The sequence below is a fragment of the Asterias amurensis genome, chromosome 6, assembly GCF_032118995.1.
Source record: "Asterias amurensis chromosome 6, ASM3211899v1".
NCBI lineage: Eukaryota > Metazoa > Echinodermata > Asteroidea > Forcipulatida > Asteriidae > Asterias > Asterias amurensis.
The window spans coordinates 25,030,126-25,054,242 of NC_092653.1; the positions used below are offsets into that span (position 1 = coordinate 25,030,126).

The 24,117-nt window shown below is 38.8% G+C and overlaps 1 protein-coding gene and 1 long non-coding RNA gene across 4 annotated transcripts; both read left to right on the forward strand.

Annotated features, from left to right (window-relative positions):
• The first annotated feature begins 139 nt into the window (after positions 1-139).
• LOC139938994 (transcriptional adapter 2-alpha-like) lies at positions 140-17,072 on the forward strand. Of its 2 annotated transcripts, none has more exons than XM_071934695.1 (16): positions 140-278; positions 4,449-4,573; positions 4,882-4,941; positions 5,540-5,631; positions 6,763-6,860; positions 7,688-7,738; positions 8,521-8,609; positions 9,877-9,949; positions 10,587-10,650; positions 13,221-13,264; positions 13,370-13,480; positions 14,109-14,180; positions 14,760-14,889; positions 15,532-15,575; positions 15,700-15,773; positions 16,443-17,072. In XM_071934695.1, exons 1-16 carry the CDS (start codon positions 275-277, stop codon positions 16,626-16,628), a joined length of 1,317 nt encoding a protein of 438 aa, XP_071790796.1. In that variant the 5' UTR covers positions 140-274; the 3' UTR covers positions 16,629-17,072. The 2 variants fall into 2 exon arrangements, with proteins under 2 accessions (XP_071790796.1, XP_071790797.1); XM_071934696.1 differs by lacking the exon at positions 140-278 and adding an exon at positions 4,020-4,132.
• Positions 17,073-19,011: 1,939 nt separating this feature from the next.
• Positions 19,012-23,890, forward strand: LOC139938670 (uncharacterized). 2 transcript variants are annotated; one of them, XR_011786189.1, is made up of 5 exons: positions 19,012-19,110; positions 20,462-20,568; positions 21,527-21,653; positions 22,245-22,366; positions 22,801-23,890. It is a non-coding gene; the product is annotated as an uncharacterized lncRNA (long non-coding RNA). The 2 variants fall into 2 exon arrangements; XR_011786188.1 differs by having other exon boundaries at positions 19,019-19,119.
• Positions 23,891-24,117: the final 227 nt, after the last annotated feature.

A 24,117-nucleotide genomic window follows, 5' to 3' on the forward strand; every position in this document is an offset into this window, starting at 1 on the left:
TGGAATCCACTTTTAAGGTGGCTGAATATTGAAATTACTGGAGTGCACCTTTAAGGTAGCCTAATTTTCAAAACCACCGGAGTGCGCCTTTAAGATGGCCGAATATCGCCACATGAGGGCGCTCGACCCAGTAAATGCATTGTGCACGTTTCCGTAAAAATGTGGTCTTTCTGGACGTCACTTTTGTTCTAAAAATGTATATTTTCAAGTAAACCTGTGGCAAGTTTGGGTTTTCTAAACCTGGATTCGAAATCTTCAGCAAGTTTTGTCGACTATGGGTAAGTATAAAGTAATCTCCGAGTAATTCAGGGGGTCGTGAGACTGAATTCACAATTACTTAATTTTGGGGCGAGGTTTTACGCCGGGCATTGCCGGGTGGACTACACGGCCGGGCGGTCGTACTAAAAGCCGACAACAAGCCGACAACGCCGACAACAAGACCAGAGCGCCGCCAACACGCCGCCAACAAGTTTTAAATACCTCAAAAATGGCCAATAAACCATAGATATATCATAACTATATGTGTTCTGTAATATAAACATAAATTTAATGGAAAAACTTCACGAAAAGTGTGTATTTTTTAACCAGAAAAAAACTTCACTTGCACGGAAAGCGGTCGGACGCCATCTTGGCTTAAAAACCGTGTTTGGACCAGACCATTATGATACGGGTAGATTTAGCACTTATCAACAACAGAGGGCGGGCTTCATGTGAAGACCTTCACTGCAGTGTGCAAAGTGCATGACGCCCGCCCTCTATTGCTAAATCTGACTTACCCGCATCATAATGGACTGGTCCAAATACGATTTTAAGCCAAGATGGCGTCCGACCGTTTTCCGTGAAAGTTAAGGTTTTTTTTCTGGTTAAAAATTCACTCTTTTCGTGAAGTTTTTCCATTAAATTTATGTTCATATTACAGAACACACATAGTTCTAATATATCTATGGTTTATTGGCCATTTTGGAGGTATTTAAAACTTGTTGGCGGCGTGTTGGCGGCGCTCTGGACTTGTTGTCGGCGTTGTCGGCTTGTTGTCGGCTTTTAGTAGGACCCCGGCCGGGCGATCGCCGGACACGGCTCGGCCCCTTGCTTGGCATGCGATTGTGTGTCCACCCATGGTCCACCATGGAGTGTGCCCGGAGCCAGTTATAATTGCAGCAATGTTGTGCACCATTCACGAATTTATAAACTCATTAGCCATATCACATGACGTGATCTGGCCTGACTTGTAAGTTATTAAACCTACTTTTAAAACCATGTTACGTTATGATGTTGGATAACTGTCCATATGGCGCCACCACTTTTTCACTCTTTTTTACAAAAAGGGATATCTCATTGAGGTAAATTAGATACTATATTATTTCATATGGAATGAAAAGTGGTGGTGCCATACGGAAACTTTCCCACGATGTTTTCACCTTTACTTATTTTGAATTTTAGTTTTAAAATTTCATTACATTATTACATTTACATTTACAACAATAACATTATTAACAATATCCTCTGCTTACCAGTTATCATGCTATTATGCCTTTTTCTTTGAATTGGGAAAAAAATAATGATGCCATATATCAACCGATGCCCTAATTATCTTCATTTGTTAATATGAAGTATGCAAACATGTATTAAAACTTGATGGACATTGAAATGTTCACACCACACACCGATCTTGGATGACTTCAACTGGCCCCATTTGTTTTGAGTTTTTCCTGTTTTCACGGCAAACGAGAAAGTATGGTTTCCCGGTGAAGTCATACATGGAAGAAACATCTGCAGTGACTACAAGTGTTCTTTGAGACTCTGTGTATGACTGTATAGCCAGCAGTTCCCTTCATTTTATTCAAAATATTTTTTTATTAAATTTTTAAAATTACCATGGTAACTTGCAAAAAGTAAAAAAAAAATAAAAAAAATATAAAAAGTGTGAATAATTACTGGCTTCAAAATCTGATTTCTATTTATTTTTTTTCTATTTTTTTTTCTTAATATTTATAATAAAGCGTATAAATAAACAGTGATAATTGAATCAACAAGCTGATGTTTAAATTTTAATATAAATAATAGTATTGATACGAGGGTTACAAAATAAAAATCTCCAAAAATATTAGAAAATGATAAAAGGCACAGGCTTCTTTAAGCCTCGGTATTTTTTTCAAGAATGCTCAGCAAAACATTCAGTCACATGATTTTGATCATCATGAATTGTGAATTGAAATAACGTTTGATGAAACTTTTTCGGTGGGCAAATATTTTGATATGGCCTCAACATTATGACATATTTGTGTACCTTGTAGAAATGCCTAAAATACCAAACTTTTTGCATTTACAAGTGCAAATGACCAGTGGAGCCTTACGTGTTTCTAAGTTTTGGTCAAAGAAGAGGAGACTCTTTGCTTGGCGAATAAAACCACACAATTTTTATCTTGGGACTGTTTACATCACGCACAGAGAGGTAAAAGATTTGCCACGATATTAGGGACACCTTGAAAACAGTCCCTCCTACGATACATGAATTTGATTTGCCTAAAATTTAAAATGTTAACAATTGAATTTCCTGCACCTGCACCCCCCCTTCCCGACCGGATTTAGGCCTACTTTTGGGGGAATAACTATTAAAAAGTATAAATATTATTTTTGAAAAGTAAAGAAGAATAGATTAATTTCATGAGCACTCTAGCAGTGGTACCGCAGCTTGTGTGGTCTGGAGGTTGTATTTTTGTACATCATGATCCATGACTTTATTAAATGACAATAATCCTACCATATGTTTTTCAAAGTCCACTACACTAGGCCTACCGTCTTGTCAAATACCATTTCCATCATTCAGCCACCAACCTCCTGGTCGTTGAGACATCCTAAAATATGGCATGCCCTCTGTCTCCCTGGACTGCTACAAATATTCATTCTACCCTCGTACCATCAGGATCTGGAATAGATTACCTTCTACCGTCGTCAGTGCACCCTCCATCCAAGCATGTAGGCTTGCAGCCCTTCCGGAGACCTGGGTAATGGGCCCGCAAGTGTACGATAGATTTCTCTAGTTGTTCCCTCGAATGCGCAGTGTATATAATGTTCATTATTTTCGTCTTGTCCTACACTTTTATTGCACCACTGGTCACGGCGTCATGCACAGCACATAATCCCAGTTTAGCTTTTACAAGTCCATCAAGTATCAAGTACCAGCTACAGGGGCACTCCATGCATGATGGGGTGGAGGGTGCCCCCCCCCCCCCCAACCCCCCCCCCTCCTTATGTTCCCTTTCTTAAACACATTACTTTCCTCCTGTACACAGAAGTACACCCCCCCTAAAATCCTCTAATCTTTTCTATTTTATTCTTAAAAGGTACTGACTGCTAATTCCATTAGAATGTGTTTAAATTGACTCTGCATTTGTAGCTATCCAGTGTCCATAAAAGGCTCCATATTGTGCTTTTATTTGACTTATTTGCATACTATAACAGTCCATAATGTGCTTGTATGCATACAATGTAGTTAAGTTCTTATTCAATTGTGTTTTTAAGTTGACAAGTGGTGAATGCAAACTGCTTGATACAATGATACTTAATGGAGAAATCCCTTTGCTGCGACACTGACAGCTAAAATGCCTTGAAGAATTGGGTGTTTGAGTGCAATTCATGCATTCCAACTGTTATATAACCAGTCATTGCCTTTGATGTGAAGTTTCAGTTATTGTACAGTTGTATGGGTTTTGACAAACAGTATTATGTGTGATTCAACCAGGACCCTGCATAACACTATGGGGTCATGGGCTAATGAACAGCATGGTGAGCTATGCAACATCTCCCTGTATTTAAAACCAATGGGGGAAACGAATTTCTGTCATTATGTGCATTGGATTGCAGTGCAGTAGTGTTGGGCTGATAAGGACTGCCACACTGTTGATTTGTCACACTGTGTTTCTGCTTTGTAGATAGCATGTTATGGAGGACATGGTTTGCTCATAACTTGTTTAGTGATTGGCCAGCCAGGACTCTGTATTATACTGGTTTCAACTGGTTTCAACTGGTTTCAACTGGTTTCAACTGGTTTATGTATTTTACTGGTCTGCAGTGTATGTTGCAACATGGAAGCTTCATTACTGAACTACTGTAGCCAACCAGAAAACTTGGGGTAAATTTGAACTGGTCATCTTGTGTTTTAATTATAATTTGGCCAGCAGACCAACTGTTGAATTAGATGAAGTTGGATGAGAATTAGACTTATTGGTTTTTGTTTTACTTTTAAATACATGGGAAAAAGTGATTTTTTTTGTTTTGCTTCTTTTAATTTTGTGTGCATTCCCCCCCCCTTTTTCAGAGTAATTTCCATGACGCCTACATCCTGATATTTTAAAAATAGTAGTACAACTTTCTAATTCTCTTCCAACAGGGTGATACTTTATTGTTATTAACATGTTTTTGTTTGTATATATTTCCTTTATCCACAGCGTTAGCATTTCACCATGTATCCACCGATATCGACCCACCGTGTCCAGGGTGTTCAACATACCTGATTGAGCCTTACATCAGATGTATGGTCTGTGGACCTACACACCTCAACATATGTCTTCAGGTAAGAGTACATGTACATGTAGTTCTTGTTAGAAACAATGATAACAATCTGAGCAGGTTTACACACCTTATCATGGGCCTCCCTGGATATTTTTTTTAAAGCGTGTCCTACAGGCTTTCATTTACTTGTCTGGAAAATTGTTCTTGTAGTTTTAAACAGTCTTCAAGCATAAAGCAGGCATTTTATTTCTGTAGATTTTTAGTTCATTGCAATGCACTGTAAGTCTTTGAAGCAGTGCTAGCCGCATTTTCTGATATTTGTACCCTTTTAACTCACAAACATTATTCCTGATTTGTTTGACCCACTAGTGTTTTTCCAAAGGATGGGAGAACGGCAAACACCACAGCAGCCATGACTATGACATCATCGTAAGTGAATCTTCAAACCAAATTTATTTCAAACTGAAACGGTGAACAGGCCTGGGTCCAATTTCATGGCTCTGCTTACCGCTGAATTCTGCGCTTACGATCACGATTCCCCGCTTACAGGCAAGCGCCAAACTTCTATGCTAGCCTTGTAAGCATAGAATGCCTAGTAATGTGGAGTATGCACGCGCAGAAGCCATAATTCGTCGCTAACACGTGAAATACGCTTAAGGTAAGCACAGAATTCTCTGCTTATGTAAGCACCGATTCTGTGCTTATGGTAAGCAGAGCCATGAAGTTTGGCCCTGATGCTTTGTTTTGGGCAAGAGCACCAAGGCATCTCCATGGTGAGGAAATTATAAATTTATTTTGGAACATTCAAGGGGCGCCAAGGCCCAGGGGCAACAGACAATTGCCCCCGTAAGGTGTCATGTCTTGGTGACGTTTTATTTCATTAACATTGTTTTGTTTCATTGCAGCATTCAATTTATTAGATCAGACAATGTTCAAATTTGAAGAATAATTGTTTTCAAAATGGTTCGACAAACCCCCAAAACTTGAAGTGCTTTAAAGGAATTTTTAATGACCTTTGACCTTTCAGACAAATGCTTTTCCTATTTTGGATCAATCCTGGAGTGCAAAAGATGAGAAGAAACTTCTGGAGGCAATTGCGGATTGTGGAATCGGGAACTGGTAAGTTGCAAATTGCTTCACTTTTTGAAGTCGATATTCTTTACCCTTATTCCAAATTTAAAATCTTTTGAAAATTGTAGTGCCACCCGCTGCTAAAATATAGGATTCACACTTTTTAAAAAGGGCTTGAATTTTGGAGATAAATCCACCAGACGATATAACCTATGTTTACATTCAAACCGCCCTCTGTTGACAAAATACTGTTTTTACGTCATGTTTCGCCGGGCAAAGAGTTGCGTAGTCATAGTAAGATTGCATACACTTTCTAGCTGGCTGCCAAAACACAAACGTTTTGCCCGGCGGTATGTGCGCGAATCATGTTATGGTTTTCGTGTGACGTCGGAGGTCACATCATCTATCGGTCAACATTTTTACAAGACCATATTTAAAATGAGTTGAACAAGCACTAGGAGAACCCAAACCCAAGCAATCAGTCAGGGGCTGAAAAACCAATCCACATGCAAGGCTCTGTTCTGAATCGGGGTCCTGGGAATGAAAGGCAGGGCAAGAAACCACTGAGCCAACCAGACATCTCTAGGATGCCAAGGGGTCTTGGGTTCGAGTCACACCCAAGTAATGAGCCTGTGAATTTTTTTAACAGGACTTAGGAAGTACTCAGCATTGGAGCACTCTTATGGAAATATATGGACATTATAATTTGCATCATATTATTGCATCATATTATTGCATTTAAATCTCAGATCGGCTCAGTCTTATATTGCAAATCTCCTTGTACCTTATGCCCCCTCTCGCACTCTTCGTTCTTCTGCTAAGTCCCTTTTAACTATTCCTAGAACTTCCTCATCGTATGGCGATCGTGCCTTTTCCGCTTGTGCTCCTAAACTTTGGAACGCTTTACCTAATAACATCAGGTGCTGTAGTTCTCTTCCATTGTTTAAAAACTTGCTGAAAACTCATTTATTTTAATCCTCTTACACTTAGCTCATTACATGTCTTGGCAGTAGATTATTCATTGTATAATTTTGTATTATGTTCTACATTTCTTTTTTGTTGTATGTATTGTTTTTTGTTCTGCGCCTCGGAATAGGGTCTTGTACACTAGATAGATGGCGCATTATAAATTTATATTATTATTATTATATTAAGCCTGGTTATTATGTTAATTTACAGGCAAGATGTGGCCAATCAAGTGACAGGACGGAGCAAGCAAGAATGTGAACAGCACTACACCAAGATGTTCATTGAGAAAACTAATACGTTATTCCCAGGTAGGAACTTCAAGAAACATTGTTAGTAAATTTTAAAGACAGTGGACACTATTGGTAATTGGCAAAGACCAGTCTTCACACTTGGTGTATCTCAACATATGCATAAAATAACAAACCTGTGAAAATTTGAGCCCAATTGGTCGTCGAAGTTGCGAGATAACAATGAAAGAAAAAACACCCTTGTCACATGAAGTTGTGTGCGTTTAGATGGTTGATTTCGATACCTCAAATTCTAAATCTGAGGTCTCAAAATCAAATTCATGGAAAATTACTTCTTTCTCGAAAACTATGTCAATTCAGAGGGAGCCGTTTCTCACTACGTTTTATACTACCAACCTCTCTCCATTACTCGTCACCAAGTAAGGTTTTATGGTAATAATTATTTTGAGTAATTACCAATAGTGTCCACTACCTTTAAATGATATTGGGTTAGACAAAAACAAATTGACTAGCGCAAGATATGAACCAACGTCCGCCTAGAAAACATTTTTTTTTTTCAACACCAAATCATTTAAAATTTATCCAGTCGGTTTCCCTTGTGGTTTGCTATTCAATGTTATGAAAACTGAAAACTGTGTGTGGCCGAGCGGTCAAGCGCACATAGCTCAAGTTATGATGGTCGAGTCATGGCTTTGAAGCTGGTCATGAAACATGTGTGTCGATGAGCAAGACATAATTGCTTCTCATCATCCAGGAGTACAAGGGTACCTGCGAGGGTTGCTATTGTTGAACGACTGCCCGTGCTGCATAATCAGAAGGAGTGAGATGTTTAGGGCCAAATTCAGAGTTCTTAAGAGATTTTATAAAACTTGTTATTTTTTTGGCAGACTTTCCTGAAGAACTGAAACCTGGTCCGTCCAAAGCAATTCCTTGTCGATGTAAGTATTCAGATAACTTTGGGTGCGTGACTTAAAAAAAAAGTTTTCCTTTTTTCTTTTTCTTGTGCGCTTATTATATCATATTGCAGGCTGGCATAGTGCATCAAATGGTCGGACAGTAGGAGGGTTGACCGTGTACTGTGTATATATGCATTCACAACATTAAACCGCATTGCCTGCTGGCGTAGTGAATATATCCCATATAAAACTATAGATGATGTTGAATGATGAGAATCTTGGCTGTGGGTTTGATGCTGACTGGGTACTGTAAAAGGCACCCATCACATGATATCACATACATGTAGAACCTGACAATACATCTATTGTGTTTTAGTTTTCCTTTTTTTTCTTTCTTTGGTGTTTCTCAGCTGTGCTACACAAAACCTTGTGTTTTTATAAACAGCCCTGCGTAAATCTCGTGATGTGAGGACACTGTGTGTGGTGTCAGTCTTGAACACCGCACCACTACCCTTCCCCCCCCCCCCTTAGAAAAACATGATTCAAGGGGAGTGCGTCCTAACACTTGCATTTTGTTACACACGTACCAAGGCCCCTACAAGTTTTTAACAAACATGTGCACAGAGCATTTACATTTGAGTAACCAATCAGCATTATTTTCCAGCGCTTTCCTTCCATGGAATGTTGATGGCGAGGTAACGATACATTGCGCTGCCAATGGTAGTAAGCTTGCTACTCTATTATGACATTTTTCATTGATTTTGTGGTTTACAAAATTTCTAATATATTATATATCTAACATGAGATTTCATTGGTCGTTTAAGTGAGTGAGGATCCCATACGACCAATTAGAGATTCCCAGAGAATGTTGGATATGGCTGGCTATCAACCTGCACGTGGGGACTTCAACACGGTATGTTTGTCATTGTTTATGGTAGACTGTTTATTTGGGTACAATTTTAGTTAATTTTCTGCTGGCGTAGTGAATATATCCCGTATAAAACTATAGATGATGTTGAATGATGAGTATCTTGGCTGTGGGTTTGATGCTGATTGGGTACTGTAAAACGCACCCATCACATGATATCACATACATGTAGAACCTGACAATACATCTATCGTATAGTGGATTCCATGGTCATAAAGTAGGAGGGTTGACTGTGTTCTGTGAAGATGCATTCACCACAATGTGTCATAATGCAAACTGTCACAGTGCATCTATCACATTAAACAATGTCGATTGTATTGAATGGTCAAATAGTAGGAGGGTTGACTGTACTTTGTTCACCAAGTTCACTGCATGATAAAATATTGCAGGCTGGCATAGTGCATCTATCATTCAGAGCTAATGGTTGTTACTGAACGGTCAGACAGTAGGAGGGTTGACTGTAGACTGTGTTTATGCATTCATGACGTTATACTGCATTGCCTGCTGGCATAGTGCATATACACAATGTATCACATTATAAGTTATCTCACAAGCGCGAGTGGAATACTTCTGCGTCCCATATCCAACGAGGGTGGCAGACGTATTTCCACGAGCGCACGTGTGATAACGTATTTATCTTCAAGCAAACTTGGCACGTGACATAGAACACAAGACGCATGGTAGTGATATTAGCCGTGCAATATAGGGTTATATCACCACCCAATTCTGTGAATCTGATTGGAGGATTAGCGCATATTTGAAGATAAAAAACTATATAGATAATGTTGAATGATGAATATCTGTCCACATTTTTGATGCTGACTTGGTACCGTAAAAGGCACCCATCACATGATATCATAAAAAAGCTGACAACACATATATTGTATAGTGCATCCCCCGATGGTCAGAAAGTAGGAGGGTTGACTGTGTACTGTGTGTAGGTGCATTTACCAAGTAATTTCACAATGCACGCTGGCACAGTGCCCTAACCACATATGGCAATGTCGATTTTATTGAATGGTCAGACAGACATATGCGTGCGCACGTAGAAAATATTGAATAATGAATATGTACGCTCATTAATGGCTCATTTAAATGTGCTAGCATATAGCACATTTAAATTGGCCAATTCCAGAGGTTATGATCGAGCAAGGCATGCTGGGAAAAAAATGGAGCGGTGAGATCGATCACCCCTGGGAACGAGGTTGAGTGACACTGCCTCTTTAATCACTGCATACTTTGCTTTCTGCAGGAATATGATAATTATGCGGAGTGGGATTTGAGAGATATCTACTTCCATAATGAGGAAGATGAACTGTTAACCGGTAAGTGGAAAACCAAAGGCGTAGGGACTAAGAAGCCATTCAGAATGGTAAATGTTAGGACATGCCATTTTAATGTGCAAGGTTACATCGTCTTTAAAGCCATTGGACCCTTTCGGTACAGAAAATCTTCTTTTTTTTACAGATTTACAAATAACTTACAGGGCTTACAGAAGGTAGTGGTGAAATACTTCTCTTTAAATATTATTCCATGAAATGCTTTACTTTTTGAGAAAACAGTAAAACCATATCAATTCTCGTTAACGAGAATTACAGATTTATTTTAAACACATGTCATGACACGACGAATCGCGCGGATACAAGGGTGGGTTTTCTCGTTATTTTCTCCCGACTCCGATGACCGATTAAGCCCAAATTTACACAGGTTTGTTATTGGATATAGAAGTTGTGATAAACCAAGTGTGGACCTTGGACAATAAAACGCAAATCTGTGAAGCAATTTACACAGGAAAGTTGCAAGGAAATCATCAACTGCATTCTTTTTCCTGCACATCTGTTAATAATTATTTTCAATCTTTCCAATGTTGTGCTAACCCGTTATTAGGTTTAATCAATCATGAAATGCTGGAATACCTCATATTAAATTAATGTTTGTTGTCTCCATTATGTTTCTACCTAGAACTAAAATTTGCTGCCGTCGACATCCATCAGTCCAGGAAAAAGGGACGACAGAGAAGAAAAAAGTAAGTTGAGTCTTTGTTGTTTGGTTTTATTCCAATCCATAGTCCGGAAATAATTGTGGGCCTTGGCCACCGTTTCTCAGCCGCTCACTATTATACACATATTGACTGGCAACGAGGTAACTAGTATACGTCTATTCCCACGAGGGACTTTGAGTGACCAGAAGAGCGGCCGAGGGAAATAGGCCCCTCTTCTGGTCACTCACAGGCCCAAGGGGAAATAGACGTCGTTTTTTACCGACTTATGCCAGTCAATATGTGTTTTATAACGCAGCTCGGTCTTAAATGTCAAATAAGAACAGAAAAAGGAATTTTGTAGTTGTTGTGAACGGTTCAAGTTAAGAGAGGGCGCTGTTACCGTGGGCACTATACTCAAAGACTATTGCCCGCTCTGGTACTATTCCCGCAAAACACCCGCGCGCGATCACTAGCCTATACTAGTTCATCCCATGTGACCGTGTTTCAGCCAACCAGAATAAAGAGCAAGCAAGAGGTGTGTTATAAATTGTCATATTGCAGGCTGTTAAAGTTTGAAACATCTATTATTCAAAACATTGTGATGATATTGAATGGTCAAAGTGTAGGAGGGTTGACTTTGTACTTCATCTTCAGGTAAACTTATTTCCTCAATTCTTATTTGTCAATCCAGAGAAACGAGATTGTGATATTAACCTATTAACCTATGTTGCATTAAGGGTTGGTGGGAGGGTTAATTGTTTACTGTGTAATACAATCACCACATGATATCATGTTTTACACTGGCACAGTGAATTTAATGGTCCGATAGTAGGAGGGTTCGGTGTGTATACATGCATTCACTGTATCAAACCATATTGTTATACCTCGGTAACAGACTGTGAAGTTTGATTGGTCGAGAACAAGTCATGTGACGCGCAACAAAAATGCATGTTACATGGCTCGACGGGCCAGGTAACATGAAAAGATTGTACACTGGTGTACATCACCTTGATCGTTCCCAGCGTTGGTTGCTTTCCAGCGCTGTGTGCGAAACAACCGCGGGTTCGAGGGAGTTGTTTCTTGTTCGTATGCTTATTAAACAATGAATAGTCTGTCGTAATAATGTTTGATGAAGATGACAACAGAACTTCGAGAAGAGAAATAACAATTATACAAAGGTAAAACAAAACAATTGTTGCACGTTGTGATTGGGGTCCATGGGTTTTGTACACCCTCGAGGGAAAATGGCACACTCGGCTTTGCCTCGGGTTCCATTTTCCCCCTTGAGTGTACAAAACACCATGGACCCCGTCACAGCGTGCCGTATACTGTTAGCTGGCACTGTGCCCCGATCACATAAAACAATATAGATGATATGGAATGATGAGTGTAGGTTCTGTTTGATGCTGACTGTACTGTGAAGTTGCAGTCATCACATGATATCATACAAGCTGACAATACATCTATCGCATAAAACAATATAGATGATATGGAATGATGAGTGTAGGTTCTGTTTGATGCTGACTGTACTGTGAAGATGCAGTCATCACATGATATCATACAAGCTGACAATGCATCTATCACATAAAGCAATATAGATGATATGGAATGATGAGTGTAGGTTCTGTTTGATGCTGACTGTACTGTGAAGTTGCAGTCATCACATGATATCATACAAGCTGACAATACATCTATCACATAAACAATATAGATGATATGGAATGATGAGTGTAGGTTCTGTTTGATGCTGACTGTACTGTGAAGTTGCAGTCATCACATGATATCATACAAGCTGACAATACATCTATCACATAAAGCAATATGGATGATGTTGAATGTGCCATATGGTGTACTGTGAACTTTCAGTCACCACACTAAAATCTTATGTAAAATACATCAATCATAATCAGCAATGTTGTGGCATTGAATGGTCACACAGTAGGAGGGTTGACTGTACTATGCCAGTCAAGTTCCAAAGGTTGCTCTACAACTTTTTCACCATCTTGCCAGCAGATAGTTTGTTGTTTCACTGGTCCCCATATGTTATGTAACATACATGTAGGGATGCTTTTCATACTGGACTTGCCAGATGAACCACTCCCTCCTACAACTTGTCAGTATTGATTTACATTGCAACTAGTACATATATAGTACATGATACAGCAAACGATATGTTTAGCAGAGAAAAAAATACTACACAAAATTTATCAATTGCTACTAAAAAATCACCATTTGCTACCCAATATTACCATTCAATGTGCACCAAGAATGCTTAGTCTACATGTTTTGCGACGCACAACTACCGTGTGAAACCGTTCCCTGTATACATATTGTTAATGGAACCCCCCTCCCCCTCCCACCCCCATACACACAATTATACTCAACATGATTACTTGCTAGAGTTTTCATTTCAAGTAATTTTCGTCGATAAATGTTTGTTTCCTGTGGTAGAAAGTTTTTAGAGCCTCAACTTCTAACAAAGCTTCTGTGCCACCCCCTCCACCAAGTTGTACCGGTGCTCTTAGTCTTTGAATGATTGACAAGCATTTTGAAAACTTTGAACCCAGATGTACCAACCTTTTGATTAAAATGAAGTTTTGTTTGCATTTTTGTAGGATCATAAGAGATTTTGGATTAGTGAATCTGGCAAAACAGACATGTAAGTATCAACATTTTTCATTTTTTATTTGTTTGCTGAAGTTGATAGAAATTTTATAGAATGTATTTCGAAAACTAAATGTTATATTATTTTCTGTGCTCATAGTGCAAGAGAGAACGCACACAGAGGCAGTGCGTAGCCTCTTCAACAAGTTGAGGCCGTTCGCCAGACTACACAACCCGCTAGCACAAGACAAACTTCTTGAAGGCTTGATATGTAAGTTCACCCCCCCCCCCCACTAGCACAAGACAAACTTCTTGAAGGCTTGATATGTAAGTTCAACCCCCCCCTAGCACAAGACAAACTTCTTGAAGGCTTGACATGTAAGTTCAACCCCCTCCCCCTACCACAAGACAAACTTCTTGAAGGCTTGATATGTAAGTTCAACCCCACCCCCACCCCCAGTCTTGTAGCGTTTCATCTCTTGACCCACTGCTCGCTTGGACTCAGTATTTGAGACTCGGCACCAGTGTTACCTTTTCCAGTCAAACGAGAGATGGCCCACCTGGCTGTTTGCACTGAAAATCTTGTGAATTTTTTGCCAATATCATCACCTTGCTTAGGCATATAAAAGCATACAAATTTGTGCACAAGGGTATTTTTCTTTCATTATTCTCTTGCAACTTCGATGACCAACTGAGTCGAAGTTTTCACAGATTTGTTATCTTATGAAATGTTGAGATACACCAAGTGAGAAGACTGGTCTTTGACGATAAACAGACTGAAATGTATGACAGACTGAAATCCATGACGCAACCTTTAATACACATTGGTGTAGAGGGAAAAAATAAACAATTTAAGGTTGGTTTGCTGAACTAAATTTATGTAATTTATTTGTTTTCAGATGAGCTTGATTTGAAGACAGAGATAGACAGATTGCAGGAGTACCGCTCGAATGGAATCAAGAATATGATCGGTAAGAAACACTAGTAAACACAAATATTTTCATGGTAAAAGTGCCACCAGTGTGTCCGACCTAGTTCCTCCTATATATAAGCTTTTTGCTTCTTCTCACCCATACACTCTTGCTTAGCCGAGATATACATGTAGAACAAAGAGCCATCCCAACAGCTTTATTCCACATACTGCATCACTCTGGCGCTTCTTGCCTGGTGCATGTTTCCCTCCATCCTACAACCTGGACTGTTTTAAGAGGAATATCAATTCCTACTTTCAGCTCCCCTGAGTTGATTAAATAGTTTTTCTTCTTGTAACCCCAGACCAAGAGTGGCTTTTAGCCCTTTATGTGGCAAACTTGCATTAAAGTGACCAGGGGTAATAATGTTAGAAGCACTTTGCGATGCCCCTTCGGGTGTGTAAAGCGCTATATAAAAACCAAGTGTTATAGTTATTTTATTTTTTAAATATAAAACAAATTTTTAAATTAATAATAATTTAAGTTTTTCCATACTTTTCCATACTTCTAGATCAAGAACCATTAGACTTTTAGGATATTCCAATTATCACTGTGACCCTTGAACTTTGACCCCTGTAGGTGCTAGACTATATGACAGGCTGAAAGTCAAGCGTCTTAAGAGAGAGAAGACCCATCATCTGACCAATGTACTTGCCACGAGTCAAGACCCAATTGCATGCAGGCAATGGTTGCTCCGCCAGGCTCTAGTGTAAGAATCATTCATCCTAATGACAAATTCTTAGTCTTATTCTAATATCAGTGAAATACTGAAAAATATATAGCACTTCAGCATCCCATACCCATGGTGTAACGCCAAGTTGTTTATGGGACACAGATGCCCTATTTGTCAGTACTCTACAAGTTGTGATAGCAAATTTATCTTCAAGTAGACCTGACCCACAGCTTAACATAATATATGTTGTTAGAGCAGCTGTATGTTTTGCATTTAGCTTCAAATAGCTCAATCTGCAAGTTAGAACAGCACAATACAAGGGGCTTACACGGGGTGTCGTGGCCGAGTGGATAAGAGCACCGAACTCGAGCTCTGGTGCTTCTGTTCAGCAGAGTGTGGGTTCAAATCCCGGTAGTGACACTTGTGTTCCTGAGCAAGACACTTTACTATAATTAGCGCATATAATTGTCACACAGGCTGTATACTCCCAGGGAGCTGAGATGGTTTAAGGAATGATTTAAGGCCCAGTGACCAGGGGTAATAATGTCGGAAGCGCTTTGAGACACCCCGTGAAAAAGCGCTGTATAAAAACCATGTATTATTGTTATTATTACTCTATATGCTGGAATTATTTAGTGGAATTGAACTTGATCTTTATTCTTTATTTTCCGTTTCCAGTGATGCAGGACACACTGACCTACTGCCAGCCTTACCCAGTGGAGGTGAGTTTTGCCATACCAGTGTTCAAATGGAAATTATTTTCAAACGGATATTAGTTTGTTGTAAGTGCTCATGAGATTTAGCATATATTTTGTTCACATCTTGCTGTGTGTTTATGAATTTCAGGTCGAAAGTCAGCACCCCCGCTAGATCTGACTGGTTTCGCTGGTTATGAGCGACTCAGCGAAAAAGAACGAGAGGTTAGTTTTTAAACAGATCATAATCAATAAAGGAAGAGGGATTTTCTTGACTTTGACATTATTTCCTGTGAAATATCTGAGGGATTGGTATGAGCTTTATAATCAGTGAGCTTTCAGATTGATACAAATTTCTTTTGATTGAAGTAAGAATTCCAGTACATCTGTCCCTCTTTGTATGCTGCACAATGGAAGTCCGGGATGTGAACATTCTGTTATTCTGAGTTAACACAATTGACAGTTTGTTAAATCTATATTGTGCATTGCATATGAAAGAGTTCTGCCTGTTATTAAGTCAACTGTAGATAACCATAGATATAAAGTATAATACGTAGCTCAGCCGCGCGTACATACGTGGGTTCTGGCATTGGGGCGTTCCCGTGTTCATCTTCTGCCAGCACGTTACGTTTAGCGCGTCCATAGTGGTTTAAGGACCGTCTCCCCTGTTTTTGTTTATGTGCGCTACCACCAGCACCTGACTTTTTAGCACCTCCATGAAGAACCAGAAATTTTTGCTTACGGCTTATGGCGCGTATGTACACGCGGCCGTTCTAGGTATTATATTCTATATCTATGTAGATAACATGTTGAGAAAGGGTACACTCTACCTTTACTGTTTGTATTCTTCGTAGTATAGTAATGATACGACTTTTATTACTTAATTTCTTTTAGTTGTGTGCAACAGTACGCATCATTCCAGAGGCCTACTTTGAGTACAAACGCATCTTCCAGACGGAGTGTACCCGGGTCGGTCATCTCAAGCTCAAGCAAGCTCGTAACCTGATTAAGATTGACGTTAATAAGATCCGCAAACTCTTTGACTTCTTGGTCAAGGAGGGGCTTGTGAATACCAGCTAATGTCATTGGTACTCTGGTTGGTTTATATGTAAAAAGCGAAGTTGGTCTTTATTTATTCTAATATCACAGTACCACTCTTAGTAGAAAACTAACTCTTTGCAGATTTATTTTCTTCTTAAAACATTAGCAAGTTTTGGTATGAAATAAACTTTTCCAAAAGCCAATGTAGACATTTTGAATCGTTCAATAGACTGACTTTACACGGACTAGCAGGGTTGACATTTTCAGTGAATACTCAATGGGACTAGTTAGCTTATTATTTAATTGGTTCATCAGCTTTTTCACCGGTCCATAATTTAAGGGGTTTTTTTTCAATATGAAGTAGCATGAATTATCAGTGGTTTATGTGCAGCGATGGCAAGGATGCCCGGCCTAGCAGTGTGGCTGGTCCTCAGGTCCCAATTAAGCTATTTAGCAGAAAATTCTACTGAACATTTTTCTTTGCTAAGCAAGAAATGAACGGGGTACCAGTCACAGCAATGGTAGCTGTATAGTATTCTGGCTTGTAGTCTTATGTTGCTAAGCAAGATTTTGTGCTTACAGGCTTTATGAAATTGGCCCAGGTGTTTTCACTGGTAGGCCACCAGATTTGTCAGTTAACAAGAGCTAAGGAAACACCAGTTTAAGATGTTGCTTTGGTATAAACTCATTGCTATCCCTCAGACTTGTCTGGTTCTGAAGTCTGTAACATTCTTTCTAGTGAAAATGTCTGAAAAAAACATTTAAAACTACCATGTTTTGTATAGGTCGGATATTGTTTAAAGGTGTGTGCAACACACATTATGTATGACAGACTTAAAGAGGCAGACCTGCTTAAAGGGGCACTGTCTTCATGATCCTAGTCTGCTTGTGGCTGATCCATAGAAACATGAACTCTCGCCCAGTTACAACAAGGTGTGTGTTTACGGTCACATCACAAACAACAACTTTAAAGAGTGCCGTCATTATTATCGCACACGCGTGCAACAACTGGGTTAGAGGTCGGAATTTAATGTCTGGCCACAGACATGCTTTAATCACAACAACATGCCCCTTTAAGATTTCACATATTAGCCTAAGATTTCTGTTGCTGAATGGAACAAGATGTCAAATTGAAATGCAAGACTCGCATTTCAGTGTGCTGTTTAAAAATGTCAGGCTTTATTATATTGAACTATTAATATCATAATTGCAAACTTTCATTTATGTAAATTGTATATATCTCCATAGCAATTGTTATTGTAACAAACTATGATATTTGGCTGTTCTTGTGATGTTTCACAGGAGTGAATTGTAAATAAAACATGGTTTTTCTTTTGTAAGTCATATCTGTTGGTCAAAATGTGGTTTGTTGTCTCCAACATCTATACCATTTATGAAAAGGGACCATTCGTTTCACTTAAATTGGACTTGCCCGGAAAATTTAGATTTATTTTGTTTTATTATTAGAATTTTGTGTTACCAAAAAATTTTTAAACGACTCTGTCCTTCCTTTTCTTTCTTATTTTGTTGGAACACATTACCTACAAATTTGAACTTGAAAAATGTATCTCAGATGGCAATAGAAGATGCAATTTTTTACACTGCCCTGTCGTGCCTTGTCAAGGAATGCAGAAGAACTACTTCATGAGAAAGTCGCCAAAAGTCATAGGTCATCCCAACTCATTGAGGTTATGAAATATTGATTAGTCGTAATTAAAGCACCTTCTAACTCTGTCTTTTATGATCATTTACTGAGGAGAAACCGTGGTCCCTCAGGCCCCTTCCCACCCCCTCACCTCCCGTCTCCACAATACGTAAGTATATAGTATCTTTGGTATGGCAAACTTGAACTCTAGATGACCTTTAAACGACCCCGTCTAAAGGTCATATAAACATTCTCAAAACCCAAGAAAAGAATCCACAAATTATTGGCAAAGTTTCTTAAGAATGTCAAGAAAAAACTTGCCTAAAACCTTCTGAGTTTCTTCATTCTGTTTTTACGGTTTTGGGGGCGATGTTTGGCGATTTCCTTCTTCCAAAGACGCTGTTTCTTTCTCCAGGAGCAAATCTCTACAGTGAGCGCATCAAAAATAGTGCGCCCGATCGTTTTGTGCACAAAGACTAGAGACTGCGGATGCACACATCTTAATGGGGTAAACAAACTACAACGACAATGATTACTGCTAAAAATGTTCATCCGCATAACGCAACTTTTATCAAAACAATAATGTTATTAATAACAGGAAGAGTCATTAAATTCAGATGACTTTTCTCTAGAGAGGTATTTTCCCTTAAATACCATTAAAAAACATGAATTTGCTTTGTTTTGAGAGAGGGTTTTCGGCCTTTATGCAAATTAGTACTGAAAGCTGGGGGGGGGGGTTGATCGTCATGTGACAGGTCGGCTGTGTCGTTGACGCACATTTAGAAGACAAGACGGAAGACGTGCAGATGTCAAGGGCCACTACTCTTCAACAAGTCCAGGTTTTACTGCAGATCTGAGGACAAATTTACTACAAAGGTGCGATGGGTGAGTTAACAATCTATTTGTGGGATTGCTTGTTTGATTTAAAATGATTTTCACAGAGAGAATTTACAGAGAATCCCTTACAAACAGTTACAATTTGCACTGACACTTTTAACACTCCATGCAGGTGTGTGCACCTGTGTTTCAGTTTCCGGAGGACGTTCCGCAATTACGTACATGTACATACAAAACAATGAACAAAGACGAAAACTACTTGGTTTAAGAGATGGAAGTTTGCATCGGGAAACAAAATATTAATTTTGGTTTTGTGTGTTGCTGTTAGCAATGTCATGACTGTATACTATAGTCAGTACTTTCCCGAGCTCTGTGAAAAAATCACAGGCATATTACTCTGGTGGGATTCAAACCCACGACTTTTGCAACAAAATTGTACTTTGTAAATTGTATTCTGTTGTGTACTACAAATATGCTTACATTATAATAAGTAAGAGATTGCCTAACATCACAAAGCCTGATGACCAATTCAATGGTCACCGTGGTCAAGTGGTTAGACTGTAGGACTTGCAATCACAAGGTTGTGGGTTCGAATCCCCCAGCTAACTACTGATTACACAATGACAAGAATAATTATTGTCGTCTAGTTACTGAATCACAATTTCTTGAGTTTATGCAACTCATAATCATAGACGTTAAACCAATGTTTGTGAGAGAGATTGGTTGTTGCCAGCTTGGTGTTTGTATCCCCTCGTGGGAGTTTGCCGAGTTCCCTTGATGGGAAGATCATCTAAACAAACAAACAAACAAACAAACAACAAACAAAAGGTGAGGGCTACATTGATTTGGGCTGCATCTAGTGGCACATTGCCACCTGCTCCTGGGGCTGAAACAGTGTTCCCCTGCACAGTCCATGTGGATTTAGCAGGCTGGAGTGGAGCAGAATGCCCTACCTTCGCAATTTTTTACATCTGAGTGCCTTTCTAAAGTGCACAAATGTCATGACCAGGGGTGGATTTCACAAAAGTAGTCCTAACTTAGGACTAGTCCTAAGCAATGCTAAGAGATAGGACTGGTCCTAAGTTAGGACCAGTAACTCATCCTAACTTAGGACTGGTCCTATCTCTTAGCATTGCCTAGGACTAGTCCTAAGTTAGGACTACCTTTGTGAAATCCACCCCAGGTATCAAAGCCACACTGTGCTGCGTAAACACCAAAACTTGGGTCCGAATTAATTTTGCAATACAGCCGTAAGATAAAGCAATTTTTTTTTAGATGGCTGGTAGGGCGCCCTCTTTGTGGTCCAAGCATTATAAAGTGTTGCTGAAATAGGAGGAAAACAACAAAACACTCCCTCTTACAAAGTGTTGCTTTTATTTTGTTTGCATAGGTCAGTCATAGAGTGATGCCAGAGTTATTGTCAGAGGACATCCACCTCTTCAAAAGTAGATGCATTGTACTTGATGCTCAACGTCAATGATGCCTTCTCCTAAGCAGGTAAATAATGTTTATAAATCGTTAATTATTACAAGATTTTGTCGGTTGAGGAATCTTTTTTTTATGAGAGATTGCCTCACATCATAATGCCATCAGAGATGAGATTGTTCAGACTTTTGGCTGAATTTCGAACCTTTTTATGTCGGCCTGGTGAAGAAAATCAGACAATATTTTTTCAACAAATAAAAGTCCTGCTCATTGGTCTACTTCTCTAGTGCTTTGGATACTGTTTCCAAAAGCTCCTTGGAATCTATAACCCCAGGGGTTACCAAACGGTAGAAATGCCATCATTTCAACATACCTTTGAATTTGTATCCAAGTTTCAGACTTTTTTGTTAGTAATGACTCTCACCCCTGGGCCATGGACGACCACTGTAATCAAGGGCTACACCTAACTGTCACCAGGAGTACTTTAACTCCTACTTCTTGGGCTGAAACACGGTTATATCCCCTTCTTGGCCCATAGTGAAGCCATGGGTATCATCCACTCGGGAGCCTGGTTGGTAGAGCAGAATGCACATCTGGTACATTCCCAGCTTTTAACAAAGCAAATATGGTTAAGTTCACAAGGGCACACGGTGTCCCGACCAGGATTCAAACCCTCTGTTTTCATATCATACCATCTTTATGTCATGTACTTTATTTGCAAATCAGTGGAAATTAATTTAGTTTTTCAACCTATGTGCACATTTTTTGAAAATTACAGGTGGAAATTCCACACATAATTTCATTTTGCAATTAATTTGTAACTGATTTTGCATACATTAAACAAGTGTTTGAAAAACTACTCTTGTTTCTCGTACTCATAAGATGTGAAGGATTTTAAGTAATTTAGTATAAAAAAAAATTCATTCAAAATAACAGGTGTTTCATTACTTGTTATATTAGGACTGATTACAAAACATAACTGTTTCTTCAAGTATTTTTTAATTTTTTTGTTTGTGTTTTCCTGATGCAGAGTGAGAGTTTGCCTCTTCAGCGAGATCCATTCATCATCAAGTACGCCTAGATGTGTGACACAAAGCTGCTGATGATATGCATCTGATGTACACAGTCTTCTTTAAAGGGGATTCCTCTCTTTGCAGGTAAAACTCCTTAATAATAAAACTCCTTTATAATAATAGTAGCTTCTTATAGCCGCTCATCCGTCACTCAGTGATGCTTAAGGTGCTTTAACACTGGTATTTCCTGCAAGGTAATGTGGAACTACGTTTTGAATTAAAAAACCTACTCATTTTAACTTAGCACCATGTAATGGTTTACAAGGTGCTAGGGGAAATATGCAGCCAATCAAACCAACACTGGGGCAACCCCTTCTCTTTTTGATAAGTGCACTGGGTTCTTTTTACATGCTTTAGGCAACACTCGGCACCTAGGGCTTTACGTCCCATCTGAAGGAAGAAGCAATGGTTAAATGATTTTGCCAAATACCTATAGTCTGTTGGGGTTAAAATTTCACTATCCTTACAGCTTTATACTTCGGAGGGATCTGAGATGGTTTACGGAATGAAATAAATGGCCAAGAGACCAGTGGTCATAAAGTTAGAGTGGTATGTGTGTCACTGGGTGATGGATTTGAGTGCTGTATGAAGCTCTGATTATTTTAAGTCAAGTTCTACATGCACTAACATAGTAACACTATTTTAACATTACATACTTTGTATTTGCTGTTACAGAGCTAGCAAAGCTGAACTGAAATCCACGGAGCTATAAAATGGATGTCTGTGCACCGTCCATCCAGCTATAAAGTGGATATCTGTGGACTGCACGTCATCAAGATGCTTATCCCACTGAGAAGGTACATGCCTGATACATGATGTTAAATCATATTACGATATGGGGGGGAAGGGTCAAATATTACTCTGGACCATAGGCCCTAGGCCACTTACTTCAAGTTTCGTGCCAGTAAACTCCTGACCCTGACTAGACAAGTCTGGCAGTCTTCTGTTTTTCTATGACCTGTGGTCTATAGTATCAAATTTGAGCCCTGAATATCTGCTACAACATGGAAACAATTATGTTTGTTAAGGTCACATTACAAATGATACTTTCTTAAATAGAGAGGTGCAATTTGGGCTTAATTCTTTATTACTAAATGCAAATTTTAATGTTAAATAGTTATTAACCGGTATCTACAATTTCTATTTGGGCATAAACAGGTAATAATTAAGATGTTCAGAGCATTATAGAACCACCTTTAATGTAAATATTTCGTTTGTTTGTATTTCATAGGTGTGGTATCTTGACGAGTCCTCAGTCACAAAGTATTTTCCTGAGACCTACAATTGCTTATCACAACCCATTCTTCTTCTACATTGTGATTGCATCATCACTGACAAACAATGGAATGGCAATCATCTTTGGATATGCTGCTTGCTTTATTGAGTGACATGCCCCTTTCCCATCACTAATTTAGAAGTGTAAAGAGTTACAACAGCAAGGTGCGTTGTATTACTTCTTTTACACTAACAATAAAAAAAGTAATGCATGTTAATAACTGCATGTCAAGTACATCCCCAATGCATGAATAACATGCACATAAATCGCCAGCTCAGTGCCATAAGGTCAGTTATTGTAAGTCAAGTTTTTTTGATCAATATGTCATGGGTTTACATTCAAAACTAAAGTCAAAATTCACAAATCAATGTTTTACCTTGAAAATTAATGTTTCTTTTTGATGCCTTGAAAGACCACTCTTAATAAACACATTTACCAGTTTGTTTTGATCAAAAGGTAATTATACTCAACAAAAATTAACAAATCAATGTTTTAAATAGAAACTTAAAGTTTATTTTTGATGCCTTGAAGACCATTCTTGATCATGAGTTTCCATTTACCAGGAGCTCCAAAATATGCAAAAGAAGTTTCATCAAACCCATTCAAATTGCACTACTGGCTTAATAGTTCTGAGCAGACGAATTATGTACTTTTCATAAGTAGTTATATTAAGTAATATAGCAGTTATGCATTTGTGAAGTGATCAAGCTGAATGAGTTGTTTGTTTGAAATATTAATATCGAGAAACAAGCTAGAACAGACCAACAGGGGTGACTCAAACATTTTTGTGTGTGTAAATTTAGATGAGAAAATATATTTAATTTTATATTGGCAACTTAAGATCAAAAATGGGTTTAGAGTAGCATTGGAAAAAAAATGTGCGGATGTATTTTCAATAAACTTTTTTGTCGTTGTCAGTTTCATTTTTTGTAACTAATGAATGTGGTATCAACATGGGGCTTAAAAACAAAGCAAAGATTATTCTATATTCAAATGTGTTGTTTAAACAAAACTTTATTGGTTTGACAACATTTCATTTTGCTTGATCACATCACATTTTTAGAACTATTTTAAGCAATAGATTAATTTATGTTGCCGGGGGGGGGGGGGGGGGGGGGTTCACTTAATGGTGTTGCAGATGTGGGACGTTATCAAGTAGATATGAATGCAGCCCCTATATACGAACTTTGGTGTATAATGTCAACCTCTTTATGAGAATTAAACCAGGCGTTTTAAATAATGTGGACACAATTGCGCAAAAGAGGGTTGAGT